Source organism: Mugil cephalus, chromosome 5, assembly GCF_022458985.1.
Source record: "Mugil cephalus isolate CIBA_MC_2020 chromosome 5, CIBA_Mcephalus_1.1, whole genome shotgun sequence".
NCBI lineage: Eukaryota > Metazoa > Chordata > Actinopteri > Mugiliformes > Mugilidae > Mugil > Mugil cephalus.
In genome coordinates this window covers 15,230,992-15,252,242 of record NC_061774.1, presented here as the reverse complement: position 1 = coordinate 15,252,242, position 21,251 = coordinate 15,230,992, and the positions used below count along the sequence as shown (strand labels likewise).

At 42.6% G+C, this 21,251-nt stretch overlaps 3 protein-coding genes across 4 annotated transcripts; 1 reads left to right on the top strand and 2 right to left on the bottom strand.

The window, feature by feature from the left end:
* Positions 1-2,933: 2,933 nt before the first annotated feature.
* Positions 2,934-6,097, bottom strand: gdf9 (growth differentiation factor 9). The gene is made up of 2 exons (XM_047585898.1): positions 5,640-6,097; positions 2,934-4,626 (listed from the first exon to the last, which is right to left on the bottom strand). Exons 1-2 carry the CDS (start codon positions 6,013-6,015, stop codon positions 3,722-3,724), a joined length of 1,281 nt encoding a protein of 426 aa, XP_047441854.1. The 5' UTR covers positions 6,016-6,097; the 3' UTR covers positions 2,934-3,721.
* A 2,815-nt stretch (positions 6,098-8,912) lies between these two features.
* sowahab (sosondowah ankyrin repeat domain family member Ab) lies at positions 8,913-11,733 on the bottom strand. Its single transcript, XM_047585897.1, has one exon. The coding sequence runs from the start codon at positions 11,577-11,579 to the stop codon at positions 10,224-10,226; it is 1,356 nt and encodes a 451-aa protein (XP_047441853.1). The 5' UTR covers positions 11,580-11,733; the 3' UTR covers positions 8,913-10,223.
* A 1,319-nt stretch (positions 11,734-13,052) lies between these two features.
* Positions 13,053-21,077, top strand: LOC125007883 (septin-8-A-like). 2 transcript variants are annotated; one of them, XM_047584777.1, is made up of 10 exons: positions 13,053-13,212; positions 14,792-14,906; positions 15,016-15,211; positions 15,621-15,807; positions 15,900-16,061; positions 16,191-16,287; positions 16,486-16,654; positions 17,854-17,986; positions 18,074-18,264; positions 20,349-21,077. In XM_047584777.1, the coding sequence occupies exons 1-10, from the start codon at positions 13,183-13,185 to the stop codon at positions 20,401-20,403; spliced, it is 1,335 nt and encodes a 444-aa protein (XP_047440733.1). In that variant the 5' UTR covers positions 13,053-13,182; the 3' UTR covers positions 20,404-21,077. The 2 variants fall into 2 exon arrangements, with proteins under 2 accessions (XP_047440733.1, XP_047440734.1); XM_047584778.1 differs by lacking the exon at positions 20,349-21,077 and adding an exon at positions 19,432-20,016.
* The last annotated feature ends 174 nt before the right edge of the window (positions 21,078-21,251 follow it).

Genomic DNA, 21,251 nt, shown 5'->3' with positions numbered 1-21,251 from the left:
CCACGATTTTGTTTCAGTTCAATGAGTTCCTCTTGCTCCTTTAAAGTCATGTCCTTTCCAGCAACGGATGCTGAGCTGTATGGGTCCCTAACCCAGTCAAGGCATTCTGTGAAGACTGAAGAGAAATAAAATGACAACTTCTCCTCGAGAGTTTTCAAATGTGTGCCAATCACCTCGCACATTACAGCAGTGCTGCCATCATGATGTTTCTCGGTGAGCGGGAACATCTCAAGGTTGCCACGCTGCACATGTTGTTGCCAGAGCTGCACCTTTAAACGGAATCCGTTCATTTTATCAGTGCTTGTAAGCAGGTTTTCATTTCGGCCTTGCATCCGTGTGTTCAGTTCATTCAGATGATGAAATATATCAGCCAGGTATGCCAGCTTTGCACACCACTCATCACTTGCAAGCAGCTTTGAGTAATCGGACCTCTCGTTTGTCAGAAACACTTTAAGTTCCTCTCGCAGCTCATACACACGGGCCAGCACTTTGCCGCGCGACAGCCACCGGACCTCCGTGTGGAGCAATAAGACCTTATGTTCCGCTCCCATTTCCTCACACAAAGACGCAAATAAGCGACATTTCAAAGGTCGCGTCTTCACAAAGTTCACTATGCGCACAACATCATCCAACACAGGAGCTAGATCTGCTGGTAAGGTCTTTGCAACGAGGGCCTCACGGTGCAAAAAAACAGTGCGTAACAATAACATCTGGGTTTCTTTCTTTGACCCTACTTACGAAGCCTTTGATGCGCCCGACCATGGCTGCGGCTCCATCAGTGCAGACACCTGTGCAGTTTTCCCACGTAAGCCCGCTTTTGTCAAGATATTCCGACGTGACTCGAAATATTTCCTCTCCTGATGATTTTTCTGGCAGTGCCTTGCAAAATAGGAAGTTTTCTCTAATGGTTTCTCCATCCACAAAACGCACGTTGGCCAAGAGCTGACAATGTCCACTAATGTCCGTCGACTCATCAAGTTGCAAGGCAAATTTCTTACTGATGCGTATCTTTTCCAAAACAACAGTTTCGATGTCCGCAGACATGTCATCAATACGTCTGGCAATTGTGTTATCCGAGAGAGGCACTTTATCTATCTCTTTGGCCGCGTCAGGGCCGAACATCTCATTTACAATGGCTTTACAAGCTGGCAGTATTAATGTTTCTGCCAAAGTGTGGGACTTTTTTGATTTAGCTACGAGTTCAGCAACAAGGTAGCTAGCTTTGAGGGCTCTCTCGTTTGACTCTGTGGTTTTTCTAAAAAAAAAAGTTGCCTGTTTCTCATTGTTTGTACGTAAGCGTACAAAATAGTCCATCGGCTTGTTTTGAACGGAAGGGTGTTTCGTTTGGAGATGGCGTTTAAGCTTGCTTGGCACCATTGCGCTATTGGATAGCTTCTCACCACACACCAAGCACAGCGGCGTCGGTGCTGTCGCATCCCCGGTGAAAGTAAATCCAAATGAAAGATAGCTTTCGCTGTATTGCCTCGAGCTCACCGTCTTGTCTTTTTTCTTTTGACCACTCATACTAGGGCCTTCATCTGTGTCAGAAGTTTGTGCAGGGCCATGTTCGGCATTTGCATTTTCCCTTCTCAAAACTTCTCCATCACTGTCACTTGCTCGTCTTGCTGAGATACCAAACTGTCACGCGTCGTGCAGCACTAACTCTACTGTCTTTACAGGCATTTATCGCCCTCTGCTGCCACCCACTGAAATAGAAGAGTATTACAGTATCTGTTACACTTTATTACAGCACAGACACCCGACAATGGTTAATTAGGTGATATTGGATAATTTCCCACGGCACACTAGTGTGTCGCGGCATACTGGTTGAAAACCACTGATGTAGTTGACTTCATCTAGAAACCGAATGGAGCCGAACATAGCCGAACATGTAGACCGAACATATAGACGTCATCTGGAAGCGCCGGATAGTCGAGCAGTTAGGTTGTATGTAAAAACATCAAGGACATTACCGCCACCTACCGGACGGGAGTACGTAGACTCTCGATCGTAAATAGCATTTTAAATGCAAACATTACTGATGCAGTATTTCTGGTTGGCTGAACTGTTTTATACTAAGCCGTAAAAGTATTTGCTTAATAAATTTTATCAGGAAATTTTCAGATAATTTGCAGTTCATTTTCATCTGCTGGAATCAAGCTGTTTAGTTGGTGTAACACATAAGAGGTCCCCATGTGGAGTCTCTACTGACAGATAAAGGGATTACGCTAATTATTGTGGCATCTGTGAGTGGATGTGAGATATTAGGCAGCAAGTTAACATTTGTTAATTTGTTGTCATGTATGGGACATGCTGACCTTGTGCCCCTACTGAAAGCATCTACAATGGACATTAGAATATTACAACTGGGCCGCAGAGCAATGGAAGATAAATCCTATTTTGGGTGCATGTGCATTGCTTACCTGGGCAACAGGATGCACTGTAGTGTGAGCTAGACCACACAATCCAATCGAATCCAATCCATGGAGACCCCACTTCATATCTAGAAGGACTTAAAGGATCTGGTGCTAATATCTTGGTGCACAGCTTCAGAGATTTATTTGAGCGTATACCTTGATGGCACAACTGCGCCAATACTGAGCAGGTGGTCATAATGTCGTGACTGCACTATTATATATATTCTAGTCTATCCCAGGGTCTCTTCCAGCTGGCTGTGCCCTGTGGACGTCCAAAGGGAGACTCCCGAGAGGCATCCTCACCAGATACCAAGATCACATCAACGGACCCTTTGCGACAAGACGGACCAGTGGCTCCCTCCAGATGTATCGCAACGTTCATAATAAAGTAAGGTAAAAGGCATTTTGATGGGCCATTTGGACACAACACACACAGAGAGCCGCATACATATATTTCCGCTAGGTTGTATGAGCATTTCAGACAATATTTGTGCATGCTATTTTTAATTTTCCAACTTTTTAGAAAATGTCTACAGACGTTCATTCTTTTGAATATTCTTAAGCTGAGCACAGACACGCAGTGAATTCATTCAGTTTGCATAAATAGACATGATATGCATTTAGTCACATTCAACCAATACAAATACATGAGCATGCGGTCAGTTCACACGTATGCAGTCACTCAGTGACCAGAAGTAATAAATATACAATGAAACCATGACAGCTTTCATTCTGGACATTACGAGGACGGCTGCCTTTCAGACAGCTGTCCTGTAATCTCCAGGAATAAAATGATATGTAAAAGGTTTGATAACAGTTTGTGACTGCTTTTTCTTCTCCCTTTTTTTTTCCGTTGTCGTCTAGAACAGGGCTACTTAAAATTTGGCAATTGTGCTAAATTAAAGAATAATTACGGACTACCCACCCAAAATAAGTTAACGAAAATCAAACTTAAAAAAAATCATATATCACACATTTCCTTCAGGTGTGTTATATTCACTACCAAATTGCAAACAGGGAGTTGAACAATAGGATGCGTCTGCACCCTTTCCAACCATATCCTAACAAAAAGGAAACAAACTTCACACTTGTACATCACGATAAAATATTTTAAGTAAACACACCTGCTCCAGATCAAACTTCTTTCGTGCCCAACAATTTTATAGAATCATGAAATCACTGAGCCTGGTCAGAATATTTGATGCTTGGAATTAGTCCACCTGTGACGAGGTAGTCTCTGGTGATGTTTCGATTCAGCCTGTAAACAAGAAAGAAAAAACAGAAGACATATGTTGGCAGCTGACTTAGCGACACGTGCATCTGGTGGCGATCATGTTTTCGATGTCCTTGGTGGCGTAAGAGCCGTCCTCTTCGAAGATCATGACACTCAGGGGGCTGTAGTGGGAGGGGATGCATGAGGGTCTGGGCACAGAGGAGTCAAGCCTCTCATAGATGAGGTTTTGCACCATGGTGTGGAAGGGTGAGCCATAGAAGAAGCCCACAGCCATTGGGCAGATGCCTCTGCAGTACCTGGGGTTGTACTTTGGTGGGAAAACAATCCAGTGGTCCAGTTTGAGCTGACTGAATTTCACCCTGAAATCATACAACGCACAGTCACTGGTCGGGAATTCGGAACTTGGAAGAAGCTCCGGCAGGTGGATGTCCAGGCTTTTATCTCCTCGTTTGCTCTTTGGAGATTCTCTCTTCCATCTCCTCTTCTTATCCTTTTCTGGTTTAAAAACCATCGGCTTCTGAAATGTGTTTGATCCAGCTGGGGGCCTCTGGTGGGCGATTTTGCTGGTGTCGTTGAGGTAAAGGAGCAGAGGAGGGGACCTCAGGGTGAACTCCAGGGGGCCTTTGCGCCCGTCGGCCCCGACTCTTTGTTCCTCCGGGCAGGTGATGTTGAGGAGCAGGTGTATATTCTTCTTCTGAAACTTTAAGAGAGGCTGAAGAAACACGGTAATGTCAACCTCCACCCAGTTCCTCCAGCTCTTGCCGTCCGCACCGGCTGTGAAGTTCACCGCACGGTGGATCCCGGGACACAACTGGCACTGGTTCGACTGCTCCCGCTCCTTGATGCTCAGGTAACACACAGAGCTGACGGGTGTCGGGTGGTCGTGGTCAAAGTTGTACAGCAGGGCCGACTTCAGAAGCTGCTCTTTCGTCCTGACTTGGTCAAGGCTGTAGGACAAATCCTGCATAAAACTTTCTGAGAGGAGAAAGGGAAAAACATACAGCAAAGTGAGTGTCACCACCTAAAAACAAAGAATGGCACTAAAGTTCAACTTGATTGTTCATTGCTTTAAGGCTGGGTTTTAGAAGAGGCCCGGTGGATTAAAATGCTGGTATTTGTTCTTTCTTTATACAACAAAATTAAAGATTCTGCAACTGCACAAAACAGAACAATAAACTTAGCAAACTTAGATAATAAGCAATTATTTGTTAGCGTAAATGAAATTACTCTGATTTGTTTTAGTTCTGCACAGTTATGTCAAGTGTTTTAAACCACATGGCTAGAGTACTGAGCAACATTCAATCCTATATCTGGCCTCAGAAGGCTACTACCTGCTGACCCTCACACCTTCTGTGTGTTAGCCTCCAAGCCTTTGCAATGCAACTGCATTATCCACTCAAAACGCTGCTTCTGTTAACACCCTATAATCAGAAACACACACTGACATGGTTTTAATTGATGAATTACACCACAGTGAAGCTTGCAATATGACCCAGCACCATTTTGTTTTTGTTTTTTGTTTTTTTTGTTTTTTTTTAAAAAAGCAGGGACTTTTCAACCTTTATCAATCAAGCTGTATTATACAACTGTAATGCAGACGGAATGAAATTGTGTTTCTCTCTGAGATCTGTGCCGGCTTAGCAAAATAAGTAAAATACTTAAGTTAAGAGTTAAAATCAGTGGAAAGTGGAAGTGGAAAATGAAGGGTGCCCTTCCTGGGTCAGATCAACAGTTCACCAGTCTTATTTATTGCATATAGTGCCAAAACACTTTGCGTTCATGTTGCATTCATCCTATTTTTAATCAAACTTAAAGCATGCACCTCTGTAAGCAAGTAGCCCATATCTCTGGGTGTTACTTGATGTTTGGGCTCGTTTTAATCCCTGAATGGGCCTGGATGTAGCCCTCCTACACTGGGAAAGCCTCTTATGTGCTGCCGGTGTCCAGTCAGCTGGTGCATTCAGGGGCTGACTGTTTAACTGGCTCACCTCTATTTCTCTGCGCAAGACACTCGTCCTGCGGCTTGATCAATCGGACAGTGTTGTAGATTTTATTCCCGTCCACGATCCTCTTCCCCCTGGAGGACATCTTGAAGACCTCCTTCAGGTATTTCATGTACTTGTGCTCGGGTTTCATCTTCTTCTTCAGGCCCGGGTTCCACCTCGACCCCCCGTGCTCTGACAGCGCCTTGACCAGCGGGGAGAAGATGCTGTCGTACGGGTACGTGAAGTCGCCCAGGTTGTGCAGCGCACTGGAGGCTCCCAGAGAAGACCTAAGCAGCGGGAAGCTGCTGGTGACGAGCAGCACCAGCGTAACGGTGCAAAAACAGCGCAGGACAGCTGACATCAGCGTTTGGTTTTCCATTGTAAACAACGAAACCGGCGAAAGCTTAGGAGACTCTCTGCTGAGAGCGAGGTCAACGTGTCGCCGGTGATCAACGCGCGCAGGTGTTGGCAATCAACTCCATCACTCTTTACGTTTTCACAGAGATGAACAGGTCTGACAGCAGAGAGCTCGTGTTCAGCCATACTAACGTGTACACTGCCAGTCAAAAAAGTTTGGACGCAGCTACTCATTCAGTTCAATGTCCAAATATTTGACTGGTGTAGTACTTTAAATGAGTTTTTATTTTTATTTGTAGGTTCCCGGCTGTATAAACTATAAAACTAAAGCTGCTATTCAAAGAGTGGCATTTTTGACAAGTTAAACCAAAGGCAGTTAACCACTATTTGTTGCACAGTGTAAGGCTTCAAAAATAAAGGCCTCTATGGAGGGCATGCTCTGCGCTTTTATTTTGAAGACGACTCGCTCCCTTCCTCCCTGGTTGTGGAATGGAAAAAAATAACACTGAATGAACTGAATCCACTTTGTTGCATCATGCTATTATGATATTAATTTGATTTATGATATAATTGGATCCTGTATTGTTGTTGGTGCTTCGTGGAGACATTTTTACAACAATGCTACTGTTCATAATCTGCAGTATGTAGGTCATTTGATTGTTTCAAATTGTGAAACTGTATTGTTTTGAACACTACAGTTACAATCACACTTTTCTCACTGGGCTGGGCTAATAACAGTAGTGCCTTTGTGTTTAGCGCCACAAACTTCATTCTTTTTGACATCATCGCAACATAAATCCAACATCATAATAGTCATTAAGGAGGATTTAGCGCAGGACTGTTTTATTAATTTAAAATGCATTTGCCTTCTCTTGCGTAGTGAACCTTGTGTTTTTGCAGGTGAGTGTAGAGTGGCACAGGCATTGGCTTTGCCTCCACAGAACATTTTGTCTTGACTGTGACTCAGACCTCTCATGCAGAGAGCAACAATGTGCTCCTCATCACTCCAAAGTCATCAGAAGGCAGGTCAATGCTGAGCTGTTGCCATGGCTACTCATGGAAAAATAATGCGTTAAAAGGCCAAGTGTTGCCTCATCAATGCACCAGCCTGTGGTGAAAGGTGGATCAAGACTTTCTCTCTAATGCAGGAAGCTGAGGGAGCAGACTGACACCTGGTGGTTCTGACTGAAACATCATCATAACATCTTACTGATTTTAACCTCATGTTTGATAAAGCATAACTTGAACGGATGGTCCTGAACAGAGCATCTGATCAGTCAGGACAATATTAAAACAGCGTTAAGAGCTGCAAATCCTCCAGTAGCAGCTTTCTGTATGACATTCTGGGGCAGCTGGGGGATGTCTGTTAGACACTTTCTAAAAGAATCTAAAGTAGAAAATATATTCTGGTTGGTGCAACGCTCTTTTTTTTTTTTTTTTTTTGGTGTTCCTTCATAGTGTGGATGTTTTCAGTGTTCATTTACAATGTGGAAACTAATAAAAACACCTCGTACGAGAAGATGTGTAGCTACAAACGTTAGACTAGCATTGTAGCCTGCAACCTTTAGCCTGCAGCACAGCTTCATAAAATAAACCTGCAGTTTTTTTTTTGTTTGTTTTTTTTTACTGGAAATATTTAGTTAACTTAAATAAGGTTTGTTAATTTCATATACAGCACACAATAATGTGTTGGGTCCACTGGTAAAAATGACAGCTCACGGTGCTGGCCACTAGATGGCAGAGTGTATATGAAAAGCAAACAGCGTTTTCCAGTCATTATCTTGTACGGATACTGAATACACTAAGGTACATTAATAAAAACACTTAATTTCAGTGCAATAAATCTACCATGATGACAGGCATGCTGTTAATCTTATGATAAAAAAGACCGTCAGAAATGTATTCATTCAACTGCATGACGACAGTGAATGCAAAAATAAAAGTCACACAGTCACAGTCAAATCAACATCTTTCTCATTTATTTTAAAGAAGTGCTGAACCCCGTTCATGAATCTCAGATTTAGTGCAAGATAGTTATATTAGAATACATTAACTCTCTGTAGTGTACCCAGTGAACTGACAAGTGCGTGTGCAGCCTCGTATATCTAAATATATCCAAAGTGTCATGGACCACTGTTCATTCATTTTTGATTACCAATTAAAATATCTTTCGGGACAGCACAACGAACTGGGAAGTGCTAAATGTACTAAATACTTGAATGTGACTTGACAATTGTCCTGTATGCCCCAGGTTCTTCTTATCTTTGGACGTCTGCACAGTATGTGCTGTTTAGCAGAGCAAGCAGTGACCCATTATTACAACTTAAGCTATTTTGTTGTCCAAATAAGCCATTTCAAGCAAATGATACACGCAAATAACAACAAAGTATGCAATTATTTTTTCACTTCTTCACATTTTGAAGGTTTTGTCCAGTCATATTGTCATGAGTAGTTGGTACCTGGTAAAAATCAAACCATTTAAATTATTACCAAATGACCTCTGCTGACCTGTCATTCATCACTTAGCGCTGTTTAAGATGTGAAGCAGGCTTTATTCAACACTCTCAAAGTGAGCGCATGGCCGTGCACGATGAAGCAGCTTTGTCATCAGCATAAGTTTAAAAAAACACTGACTCAGCCTGACTCATGCTGTGCGGTGATGCGTTCACTGAAATACGTCCAACCAGTTGGTAGGTATGTTGCGTCCAGCCATCAAGTGTTCCCGCAGATTATTTACCCTTTGTGGCTGTCAGGCTAGTATTACTGACTGGTTATTTATGGTTCCATTATTAAAACTGAAAAAATATTTTATTTTAATTTTTTTAAATACCATCCGTTACTTCAACTGTCACCGCCTGCGTGCACCAACTAGCTGAGCTTTAGACGTAAGTTGCAGCTGTGTCCCAGTTCCACAACATGCACTGTTGCAAAAATTAAATTTGTTTATTATTCTGTTTTACAGACCGAATGCGAGAACGCGTTGTACTTCAGTATTTTTTTTTCACTGACAGGAACTGCACTGTACAGAGCCTGGTTCCACACCTTACGTTTGATGTTTGAGTCACGGGGACAAAGGAAGCCTTTCTGGGGCAGATTTCTTTTCATAATCATTTTGCTTTCCTGGCAATATTAAATAAACACAGTTGAGGTGCAATCAAACACATCACACAGGCTGATATGTAACCCAGCTGCCCCGACGTTGTATTATGCACGCAGCTTCTCCACAAAGGAAGACAAAGGACATTGTTCTGGCAGCGTTTTGCTTGTGCCTTCATTGTCTCCGCTCCGACTCCTTTTATGTCATCAGGGGGATTGTTCTTCCTCTGGGTCAGTTAAGGATGAAAACAGTGTTTTTGTACTGCTCCAAAAAGGTTGAAAAGGATGTTTTTCATGCGCGTCTGCTGTGGGAGTATTTTGCTAAGGCTGGTTACATGACTACTCTGTTTACCGGTACGCGCTTCATGGACACTATGTTCAGTTCTCATTGACTAACTTTTAAATCCTACAATTTTATCGTGTTCTTTGCTTGTCCTTGCGTCAAACTTGTATTCAGCTGAAATACTTTGTAAGCATTGCTGTGACTGATAATGACTCTCTCCCTCTCTTTTTTTTCTTTTTTAACATAGCAGTCCAGAAATGGGGCCCATGTTGCCCCACAAAAGGAGGCCCATCCATTACAACCTCAAGTTTACAAAGCAACTGATAAAAGAGACATTCCACCAGCCTGACTAGTTATCTGCCTGCTTTGCATAACTGGTCCAACATAAGTCCTTTTTGCATGTGCTGAATTTGAGAGGCAGCTTTTCTTTTAAATTACGCAGTCTACAGTTATTCTTATATGATAGCGTACTGAATGTTTTATTTCTACATTAGGTTTGCTTTAAAAAAGTAAACTTATTTTAATTTGACTGTATCTGTTGTGCACAAACTCATATTAGATACTCATATTACTTCAAAATGTGTTGGATGTAACTATTTCCCAGGTGGCTCCCAAGTATATGTACAACTAACAGATTGTTGAAAAAAGAAAAAAAGTTAAATAGGTGCAAAGTAACAGATCAATTGTTAATGGGTGAAATTCAACCTAAGAGGGAAAAAATAATTATAAATACCATTCATAAATAGAATATCTGACAGTGATACACTGTACACGGCTATACAAGACAGTTACAATATCAGTTACAGACTACATAATGACGTGATATAGAAATTTTTCTCTTAGCTTCTTGTTTACCAGTCGTGAGCAAACTTATTTGTCTTTTGTTTCTTCCCCATGTGAGGATGGAACAGTTTACTAATTGTGTTGAATCCTTTCGTATGCTCCCTGTACTCCTCCTCCTCCTCCACTGCCTTCTTGCCCTGCCGCCCTCCACCCAGAAGCGCTCGGACCTCGGCCGGCACGCCTTTCCCCAGGTAGTGGCAGGCCTTCTTCCCGTCGTCGTCCCTTTCGTTCACGTTAGCGCCGTAGGTTTGCACGAGCAAAACAATGACTTCAGCGTGGCCGTGTATGGCTGCGATGTGCAAAGGCGTGTATCCTCCGTGCGCCTTGCTGTTGACGTTCACGTGGGTGCCTCTCCTCCTGGAGACGTCCATGAGCTTGTGTATCATCTCGCCGTTGCCGTCCTTGGCAGCCCAGTGCAGAGCTGTGAAGCCGGACATGAAGTCTTTCCTCTGGGCCAACCGTGTGTCACGCAGCAGCAGAGCATTTATGTGACCCCACAGTCCAGACGCACACTTCACCAACCACTCATGGGCTAATGGCTCCAACGGCACAGAGTCAGAGTACTTGGCTTCTCCTGCTGGTGTGGTGGTCTTGTCTTGGGGCCTCGCGTCTGGAAAGCCAGGGAGCAGTGTCTCCTCCGTCTGTCTGCTTTTCCAACATTTGGATTCTCTCAGTGCGTCCTTCTTGAGAGAATTCAGATTTGCAGAAACTTTGTTTTCTCTTGCACTATGTTGGTGTGAAGTTTTGTGCTGCTGAACTTGGTGGTGCAACCCCTCCTGTGCTGCTGAAGAATCCCTCGGAGGGGATTTTACCGCAATGACAGCGAACACAGCTCCAGACTTCCCCGCTCTGCTCCCCTGATCCCCGGAGATGTTCAGGACTTTGACAGTGGTCGTGTCCGCGCTGTTAACACTTCTCGATGACAGCCTCCTTTTCTGCACGCTCTCTGCGTGCGCGTGTTTGGCATCCTCATAATAATTGCCATTCACTCCGGAGGGACAGCACACGTTATTGTTTTCGATGTCCGAGTAAATGATCCTGGCGGACTCCGCTCGACGCGGAGACGCGTAAGAAAAGCTCGCGTTCGGGCTCGAGAAACTGTCCTCCGCGTGCGTTTTCACCGACGCGTCCTCTCTAACAAAGTCCTGGTACCGTTTCTTCACGACCACAAACTTCGCCCCGTCCATCTGTTTGACCACGGCGACGCTGTTCACCAGCCTCTTGAAAAGGTCTCTATTGTGCAGCTTTTCCGCGGGATCACCGCAGTTGATGAGGCTCCCGAAATTATTCAGCAGCTCCGAGTTTTTCACTTTGCCCCCGCGCTCCAGTAAAAAAGACAACACGGATTCTTGGGTCAAAGACATCTTGTTCAACCGGACCGAAAGAAAATATGAAAAGAAATAGCAGATTAGCTCAAGTAAAGCCTAATCTCTCCCTCTTGTGTGTGTGTGTGTGTGCTCCCTTCTCTGTTGTCCTCCTCCAACCTGCTGCTTCCGGCGCTTCTCCAAACAAATCCACCCGCTTTTCAATGAGACACTCCCCGTTCAAAGTTTATCTCACCGTCGGTGGATGAGTGAGAAAAAAATGTTGTTGTTTTTTTTCTTATATGCTTTTTAAACGTGGAAGTCTTTTTTTGAATTAAGATAGTTGGAAGTATCAACGAACAGTTTAATAATTTAACAAGAGATATAGAGATAGACGACAGATATACAGATACAGATATATGCTTTAGTTTACTTCACATCAAGTCAAATTTATTAATCTTAAACAACATATTATGTGGCTTTTAATGCTTATTTTCGATAAACCGATGACGATAAATCACATTATTCAGACTTAGCTTATAAAGCAGTGGCCTACTACATGCCAGCACTAAATCCGCTGGAAATCACACAGTGACTTATCTGAGAAGGTCCATAATATTTTAAAGGCACAGCTTCCAAATCTTCCAAATCATCTTCCAAACACATCTTCCAAATCATACAGATTGGATGTTTATGATGGTTGTTTGAGAGCACTTTTAATTTCACTGTACATGTGACAGTGACAGTAAAGATCTGTTCTATTCAAAAACACGAAGATATTTTACTTAGTAATCAAATATGAATGAACACTGCTCCAAAGTACTTAGTATTTTATTTATTTTTATTATCTATGTAGCTGCACACACATATGTCAGTTCATTAAGTACGCTAGTGACGATGAATGCATTCCGATATATGATGGTTATCATGATGGTTACCATGTTCAACATTTGTTTGAATATAACCGAGAGATTCTGATTCTACTGTTTTCATTTTGCAGGCTCTGACTTGTGAAAATTGCTTAATCATCATGAAGAATCAGATGCATTACTGTCCAGTGTTGTTGCTCCAGTGAAGCCATTTTAATTTTATGTGTGGTCTATAACAACAGGCATGTTTTTATCCCGCATTGATCTAGAAAGTGACCATGGTTACAAATGAATTTATAACCTATATTACTCTAATATTTTAGGCATTTGCATTTGCATTCGCATTTGATAGAAATACTCAAGCCAATAGGAGGAATTTTAAAAGCAATTTTATTGTCTTACAATTGTGGAACTTGTTCGGGTGATCGAGCCACAAAACGACATTCACTGACAAAAGAAAATAATAATAACACGAACGGGCCTTTATGCTAAATTCTTATCAAACAACCAAAATTTAATCTGAAATAAATATAGAACAACAGTTAAATATTATTGCACTATTTGTGTGTGGGGGGATTTGGTTCCTGACTGTCTGTCGAAGCAGTTATCGTGATAAATCACGAACACCTCCCTCAGAGAAGTGGACTGAGCTGCTGTAATGTCGCCCTCCAGCACCGAGGGGGTGTTGCCTCCAAGTGGCCATATTGAGATGTATGTGAGTGTGTGTGTGTGTGATGTGGAGAGCAGGTCTGGCTGAAGACAGATAATTCCTGCGCACACAGACTCTGGTGACGATGGCGGCCGGTGACATAGATGTCTTCGCAGTAAGTACGATGAACCACCGTCCGTGCTGACTCGCGGTTTTGCTGTCTCCGCGCTATTAAACCGTCAAAAGGCGCATAATAATATGATTCAGGTGTGCGTAGGAGCGAGGGTGGTGGTAGTAGTGAGGCGTGTGCACAGTAGCTGCAGATCGCTGCGGTGATGGGAAAGCTCGTTGTGTGCAATGAATCGGGATGGAGACGGGTTTGGTAGCTGGAAAAACAAAAAACAAAACAACAACTGCCTAGTCGCCTCGATTGGATGAGCAATCTTTGGAAACGCACTTCAGCATCCGAACAGCACGGAGCCTGCGCATCGATAGTTTGTTGTTTACTGTGTCAGCGCCTCTGACAGGTGTGTGTGTGTGCACGGTGGCGGAATAAGCAGGAGCGTTTGGCCGAAACATGACAGCAGGCAGTAGGAGACTAGGTTAAGAGGATAAACATAAGTAGCAGCCTCTTGGTTGTGCTACGTGGACCTACTAGCTCCTCTGGATGCAGCATCACATTACTCTGTATGTGAATGCCTGCCCAATGTGCAATTCTTAGCCCTCTGTTAATTAAAACATAGCATCGTGCACGCCTGAGGATAAGTGTCTTGCATTATATAGATTGTAAGACTATGTTTAGTTAATGTAGTGTGAGAACATATGAAGGAGGGGTAGGCTATGGGTACCAGGGCAGCCAGCAGCTTGGATACCCTTCCACTCCGTGAAATAACATCTAGATAAAGAGCTCTTTGTATGTGAGTGTGTGTGTGTGTGTGTGTGTGAGAGAGAGACCGTGACAGAAACGGATGATTGTTGTATTGAACACATCCTGGTCCTCATGTTGAGCCTTTTGCAAGATGCCAGGGTCCCAGGGTGAGTCTGGTATAAGACTAACAAGTTCCCCTCTCAGGACGCCAAGTGATCGAGCCAGGGCAACATATAGTTAGCACTGTCCTATACAGAGTCAGCACATGTGTGTTTTTAACTTTATGTCAGCGAACATGGGACACGGAGGCAATACTGTGACTCTGTGGGTTTAAACTGTGAACTGTAAAAAAAAAAAAAAAAAAAAATAGAGATGAAATAGTGACCCCATTATAATAATCCCCAGAAATTAATCTGCAACTATCCTGATAACATATTATTGTTAAAATAATTCATGAGACCAAATAGCCCATCTTAAATATGATTTTCTTTTTAATAAACCATATTTATAATCAAACCATTTCCTGCCTGTAGTGTTAAAGTTATTAATAATAGTAGTAATAATAGTCCTTATCCTAAAACCTTACAGACTGCTAATTCATTTAAATTATCCTGTTGTCTTTTAGTTTACCCTGGGATATTCACGCAGAACCTTTTTATAGATGGGTCTGTTCAGCGTGTTAAGTGGAAGGGGCAGATGATCTCATTTGCAAAGAATGCTTTTAAGCTTAAAAGCAGTGTATGGGGATGGGATGCGGCAGCTTTTAACCTCCCCATTTTAACGACTTTCCTCAGATATTTACACGCACGAGATGAATATGATGACATGACGCTGAAATGCGAGCAATAATCTTTGTCCTGTTTGTTTCCAAAACACGCCTCTTCAGAATGAAGAAAAGCGAAACGTGGAGCTCGGCGGCCATGTGGGCTTTGACAGTCTTCCAGATCAGCTCGTCAGTAAATCGGTTGCTCAGGGATTCTGCTTCAACATCCTCTGTGTGGGTACGTCTGAACGCAGGCGAAGGAAGTGCCAAGGGCAGCGCCTTGAATGTCACATTCACTCGTTCGGATTTTTGGACCATTAATGCATCGCTTTTCCTTTTCCTTGAAGGCGAGACGGGGATAGGGAAGTCGACACTGATGAACACTCTCTTCAATACGATGTTTGAAAACGAGGAAGCCAGCCACTATGAGCAAGAGGTGCAGCTTCGCCCACAGACGTATGACCTGCAGGAGAGCAATGTCAACCTAAAGCTGACCATTGTGCACTCTGTGGGCTTTGGGGACCAGATCAACAAAGAGGACAGGTACACACTGTTAATAGATGTTTGAAGTCCAAACCAAAAAAAAAAAAACCTTACCATTTCTCTTGGTGATATCAGTGCCAGCTATCAACCACTCCCCCCTCCTGCTCCTGTATTTAAGCCAACACACTTCCTGATAGTGGGATTTAAAACGAGCTGTTGTTTGCATGTGAATTGAGTGAGCAGAAAGGCAATAAGGGAATGACTGGTAAAACAAAGGCAGAATAATAGTCGGTTGAGTGCTCCAACAGCAGGAAGCATAAAACTCTGGCATACTTGGCTGTAGCGCTGTTGAGTGCAGAGTTTGTAACCAGGATACCAACACGACTCTCAGACAACAAGGAGTGAAAAATGTAAAGATAAAATGTCCTCTGTGTGTGTGTGTGTTTCTTTCTTTTTTTTGTTTTTGCAGCTATAAACCCATTCTTGAATATATCGACGCCCAGTTCGAGAAGTACCTCGAAGAGGAGCTGAAAATAAAGCGATCCCTCTTCAACTACCACGACACGAGGATCCACATCTGCCTGTATTTCGTCGCTCCCACCGGACACTCGCTGAAGTCCCTCGACCTCGTCACCATGAAGAAACTGGACAGCAAGGTGACAAGAGGCCGAGGCTCCGTGTGCTCCAGAAGTTACTGCTGCTTGTTGCCCCAGTCTGTTGCTCACAGTTTAACCGGTTCTCTGTGCAGGTGAACATCATCCCTGTTATTGCGAAGGCCGACACCGTGTCCAGGAGTGAACTGGACAAATTAAAGATCAAGATTATGAGTGAGCTGGTCAGCAATGGGGTGCAGATATATCAGTTTCCTACAGAGGATGAGGCTGTTGCGGAGATCAACTCCTCCATGAATGTGAGTCCTACAAACACTCATACATACAAAAGACAAATACTGACCTTTTCCAGTGCTAAGTTTACTAATCCATACTAATCCATTGTGTTATGTTTTAGCATATTGTAACAGTATCCATACTTTGTATAGACTCATCTTCCCTTTGCTGTGGTTGGAAGCGTAGAAGACGTTAAAGTAGGAAATAAGATGGTGAAAGCGAGGCTGTATCCATGGGGATCAGTGCAGGGTGAGTTGAATTATATTAATTTCATCACGAATGTCCTCCAAACGTGACAGTCGTTTGATCACACGCCTGCTGCCAAAGCTATTATTAGTTTTTCACTTTTTAGCGTTTCGAGATCGTGATTGTGTTGTGTGACGAGCGCAGCGTGAACAGACTCGACTGCAGACTTTTCAAATGACGGACCGTCTCTTTTGCTCCCAGTGGAGAACGAAAACCACTGCGATTTCGTGAAGCTGAGGGAGATGCTGCTGCGTGTGAACATGGAGGATCTCCGGGAGCAAACACACGCCCGACACTATGAGCTGTACCGCCGCTGCAAGCTGGAAGAGATGGGCTTCAAGGACACGGGGCCTGACAGCCAGTCGTTCAGGTGGGATTAGGGTCGGCGGTTACGAAACGCATCCGGGCAATTTACTGCATGAAAACATGATGTTGAAGCTGCAGTGATAAATTGTTTTTAATCATAAACCGGGCATGAATATTCATTTTTAAACGATGAACTAAGGTGTGAGTGAATTAATCCCATGTGGGTTTTGTGCAGTATTAATCTGATCTGGGTCAACCATGTTTGTGTCCACTAAGAGAATAACACAACTAACTGACTGTTTTGCCACGCTCAGGCAAACCTCAGCCAGCCTCATTAATGTGTTTACATCTCTAGGTGGTAGGACCGTCACTGGACTTTTACGAAGCTGCTATAATGGAAAAGGACCGTGAAATTAGGCCTGGGCAAACTGCAATGACAGACTTTTTAAATTTGTCTTTTACCAACTTCATCCAATGTTATGAAAGGTCACCACATACACAATTCCCCCCACAACATACAAGTTTTTCCTGCACTTCTCTAGACGCCGTGGAAAATATTCAGAATTCACTTTATATATCATTATGCAACACAAGACAAGACAAGACAAATGTAAAAAATAATCAGGTAATCTGCTGCAGACCCTTCCTGTCACCCTGTGATGCTTTCAAGTGCTCCTCTGTAAAAGATAACGAGAATTCGTCACAGAAAAGCAGCTGTCCCAGTTCCCCACGTACGACAATCAGCTGCCTGGTTTAGTTGACGTTCAGCTGTAGGTTGATCTCTGCGCACCACGGTGAATAATTGTCAGTTTCCTCTTGATACATATTCTCGTAATTCAAAAGGAGGAATAGATATATAATTAGAATGATATAATTAGGTACACAATTAATCACCTATCATATTCGAATAAATGTATAATTTAACAAGTCCAAAAAAAGAAAACTTAGGAGTTTAATCAACTGGTGGGTGATAAATGGAAGTAAAATAGTGTCATATTATAAATCTATGAATGTAGTCAAGAAAAAATTTCGATAGGAGCACAATGAAAAAACATGACATAATTTTAGACGATTTATTTAGTTTTATCTGAACCTTTCGGTCCTTTCATGAATTAATCCAGAGATTAGCCACTTGGAATATTTCCAGTTCCAAATTTTACTTGTTACAGCCTGTCTTCTAGCCAGCGTTAAAGATATCTGAACAGACAAAGACCTATCGTGCAGCAAAAGTCATCGTAACATTGCCTTGACCCTGTTGTTCAGCCTCCAGGAGACGTATGAAGCCAAGAGGAAGGAGTTCCTCGTGGAGCTGCAGCGCAAAGAGGAAGAGATGAGGCAGATGTTCGTCAACAAAGTCAAGGAGACAGAAGCGGAGCTGAAAGAAAAAGAAAAAGAGGTGAGGACTGCGACACCGTCGTGAACTAACCGGTCGTTGATGCGAGTGCCGTGTCTCACGTTTGCGCCTTGTCATGATCCTCTCCAGCTCCACGAGAGGTTCGAGCAGCTCAAGCGGATGCACCAGGAGGAAAAGAAAAATCTGGAGGAGAAAAGACGAGAGCTGGAAGAAGAGATGAACGCCTTCAACAGGCGAAAGGTTGCGGCTGAGACACTGATGGGACAGGCGCTCCAGGGCTGCTCGCAACAGCCGTTCAAGAAGGACAAGGACAAAAAGAAGTAAGTCTGGTTTTCTGTGTAGTTGCTCCGTGGTTATTCTCTCATGCTCCACGGCCGTCAGCAGGAACACAAATGCCATCAACCATTAATAACGCTAAGATGTCTCAAGCTATTCAAGGATAATTTGTGAAATGTCACACATACATTATATCCACAAGCCAAGGACGTGTATTGTCTGAGCCAGCCTCTGTGGAGTTGATCGGGGCGAGGGGAGGGAGCTGTAGAACGTGATTAATGAGATAGTGTCATCTTCCCAGAAGCCATGTTGGCTCAAACGCTGATGCAGGGACAGATTCAGACTGACACCGTGTGCCCAGACTCAGTAGGAAGGGTCACAGCTTGCATGACACAGCCTGATGCTTTTGTCTCTGCAGGCTGACCTGCCAGACTGTATCTCAGGCAGGGGCACTCCTGTTTACATTGGACTGGTCTCACCGATGTTCACGCCATGTGCAACAAAGATGATACTCAGACATCCTGCATAGAGCTCTAATCATTCTTGCAGGTGGAAACATTACATGTCAGTTTGAATTATGCATGGTCAGAACTCACACACACGGTTTGAAGCTATGATTAGCCTTGAAACCCACAGTCACAAAGCTGCCTCCGTGATCGGTCAGATAGGACGTAATGGGGGGAAAACGCGTAATGCTACGATGTGCTGACAATGTCGTGACTAATGGTCATAATCCAGTTTTCAAAAGAGCAAGAGTGTTTGCATATACTCAATAAATGTGCACAATATAATGTTTTATATCTAAGAAGATGAGCAAATAGATGTTAAAAGCTTGTGAATGTTTAGCCAAACCTCATTTGTTTTTCAAATGACAGAGTAAATTCTAATATGCAGCTGCTCCTGGTGATTGGTGGGTTAGCCATGCTCCATATGTGGCATCAGTGTCCGGTTAGATTCGACCTCAAAAACTAATTTTTACAGTTTTATGACCTAAATTTGACGAGTAATTGTTTTCCATGGCAAATTCTATAAACAAGTGTCAAATCACTACTTGGGCCTAAAACCTTGCAGAATGCAAAGGAAACAATACATTTCCAAACACCGTTTCATTCCATTTTCATTCACCCTTATTATTTTCATTTCTGTCACACATCAAATCCTTCATTGTTTTTCTTTTGCCATATTTTGTCTTATTTCTTTCCCCCTTTCAGTTGATTTGTGGATCCTGGAATGTGTCTGCCGTCAGCATGGGAAAAAGAGACACATGTCGTGTCTGATATTACTTACTGACACTGTACGTGTGGACTGACTAAACACGTATGTGAGCCTGAATAACGTGAGCCACTGTGTACTTATGGATCAAATAGGGTAGCTTTGCTCAGTGTACTTAATTTGTCCCTAGCGCTGACTGTGCCCGACACATGATAACAAATGCGTGGACTGTTTTCATAACTCGGTAGCTTGTGTTGTTTTATGTTCTCGTCATGAATGTGTTGTAAATTTAAGTCTCTGGTTCTCAGTGAGACGCTAACAGGACTTAACAGAGACCATCAGTCACTGACTGAACTGAGGGTTGTGAGTTTTTTTTAAAATTAGTAATTGTGTATATTCAGTCATTCATACAATGGTGTGTATGTAATGTAGATAATAGTCTTTTAATTGCTTGTATTTTGAGATAAGATAATGTAACTGTCTGGAGTTACTAAACAGAGTATATTTACGACGGTTTGCAAGTGAGCGAATATTTTGCCTTTATTTACATTCCAATAAACAGTGACATTGGAAAAAGGAATAAAGCATCAGTTCGTTTGTCATCTGAGCCCATTCCCCTTCCCTTAGTGGACTTTCATCACATTTGTATTATTCAAAGCATTTTATATTACAGCCATTTTGCCACGACGTACACAAACACACATCTAATATATGAATTTCCTAACAATGTTTATATTGTTCCCATAAAGCTCTGTTTGATTAAAGCTTCAGTTTGGTTCAGCGCTTATTAATTAAGCTTTATCAGTATTTTTACTAAACTGTGTTAGCGTTGTTGAGTTTTGTGTAGTGAACATAATGACTGCTGCTTTTTTTTTGCAGGATAAATGACATGTTTTGTTTTCTTTCCTTTTCATAGCTTCTTTAGTCTTCCATCTGCGTGCTCCTTAACCTCAGGAAGGAATTTGAATTAGGAGACATTCAGCCGCATCGAAACTTCACAGACTAACAATCGAGTGTATTATTTTTACAACGCTTAATAAAAGTTTTATAGAAATTTAACATCCCTGGAAATGAGAGTCAGCCTGAAGTCTTCCATGTCTACTAAACCTTGTCCTTTTAAGCTTTTAAACATCGCACTGTAGCATGGTCTGTGCATGACTCCCTAACTTCATTCCCATGAGTGTTAAAACATTGCCAAAATTGCAGTTTTTTTTGTAATGAATGTGCTATTTTCTTTTCCATGTTATGCTCGTAGTTCATGACTGATACCAATTTACACTGTGAAATATATGGTATAAACTGACATGAAAATGCTGTTGAAGTCTGTATATGTTTTAAATCATATTATGATTTAGAAGCACTTTAAACCAATCATAGTTCAGATGCTATTTTTAGCCATATCTATAGTCATACATGGCTCCATACTAACCTGTGAGACTTTATGTTGTGTCTTAAAGATATAGATAGAAGTATTTCATAGTAAACTGTAAAAACTCTATATTCTGTTGTTACTTGAAAAAGCCCTGGATGTATATACAATCAGGATTGAATCTCTTATTGTGAGTTGATCTATATGGTGGTCTCTGTGTGGGCCCACTTGCAGATTTGTAAATCCTGTGCTAATAAAGAATTACTTTATTGAAAATGTGTGTTGTTCTCTCTGTAGCTGCACTTTTAAAGCAGAAAAGACAAATGAGCTGCTGGTGGTGGTGGTGTTAGGCTGTGGCCTGCTCTCAGCAGATTCCTTCCAGATTGTTCTAGAAACCTGACTACAGGCCTCGCCTGAAGAGGAAAGGACAGAATTATATGCTAAGGCCTG

Coding starts and splice junctions, on each gene's coding strand:
- sowahab (XM_047585897.1), bottom strand. CDS start 11,579: ATGTCTTTGACCCAAGAATCCGTGTTGTCTTTTTTACTGGAGCGCGGG.
- gdf9 (XM_047585898.1), bottom strand. CDS start 6,015: ATGGAAAACCAAACGCTGATGTCAGCTGTCCTGCGCTGTTTTTGCACC. Junction 4,627..5,639: donor TCTTGCGCAGAGAAATAGAG/GTGAGCCAGTTA, acceptor TTCTCCTCTCAG/AAAGTTTTATGCAGGATTTG.
- LOC125007883 (XM_047584777.1), top strand. CDS start 13,183: ATGGCGGCCGGTGACATAGATGTCTTCGCA. Junction 15,808..15,899: donor TGAAGAAACTGGACAGCAAG/GTGACAAGAGGC, acceptor TTCTCTGTGCAG/GTGAACATCATCCCTGTTAT. Junction 16,655..17,853: donor CCTGACAGCCAGTCGTTCAG/GTGGGATTAGGG, acceptor CCTGTTGTTCAG/CCTCCAGGAGACGTATGAAG.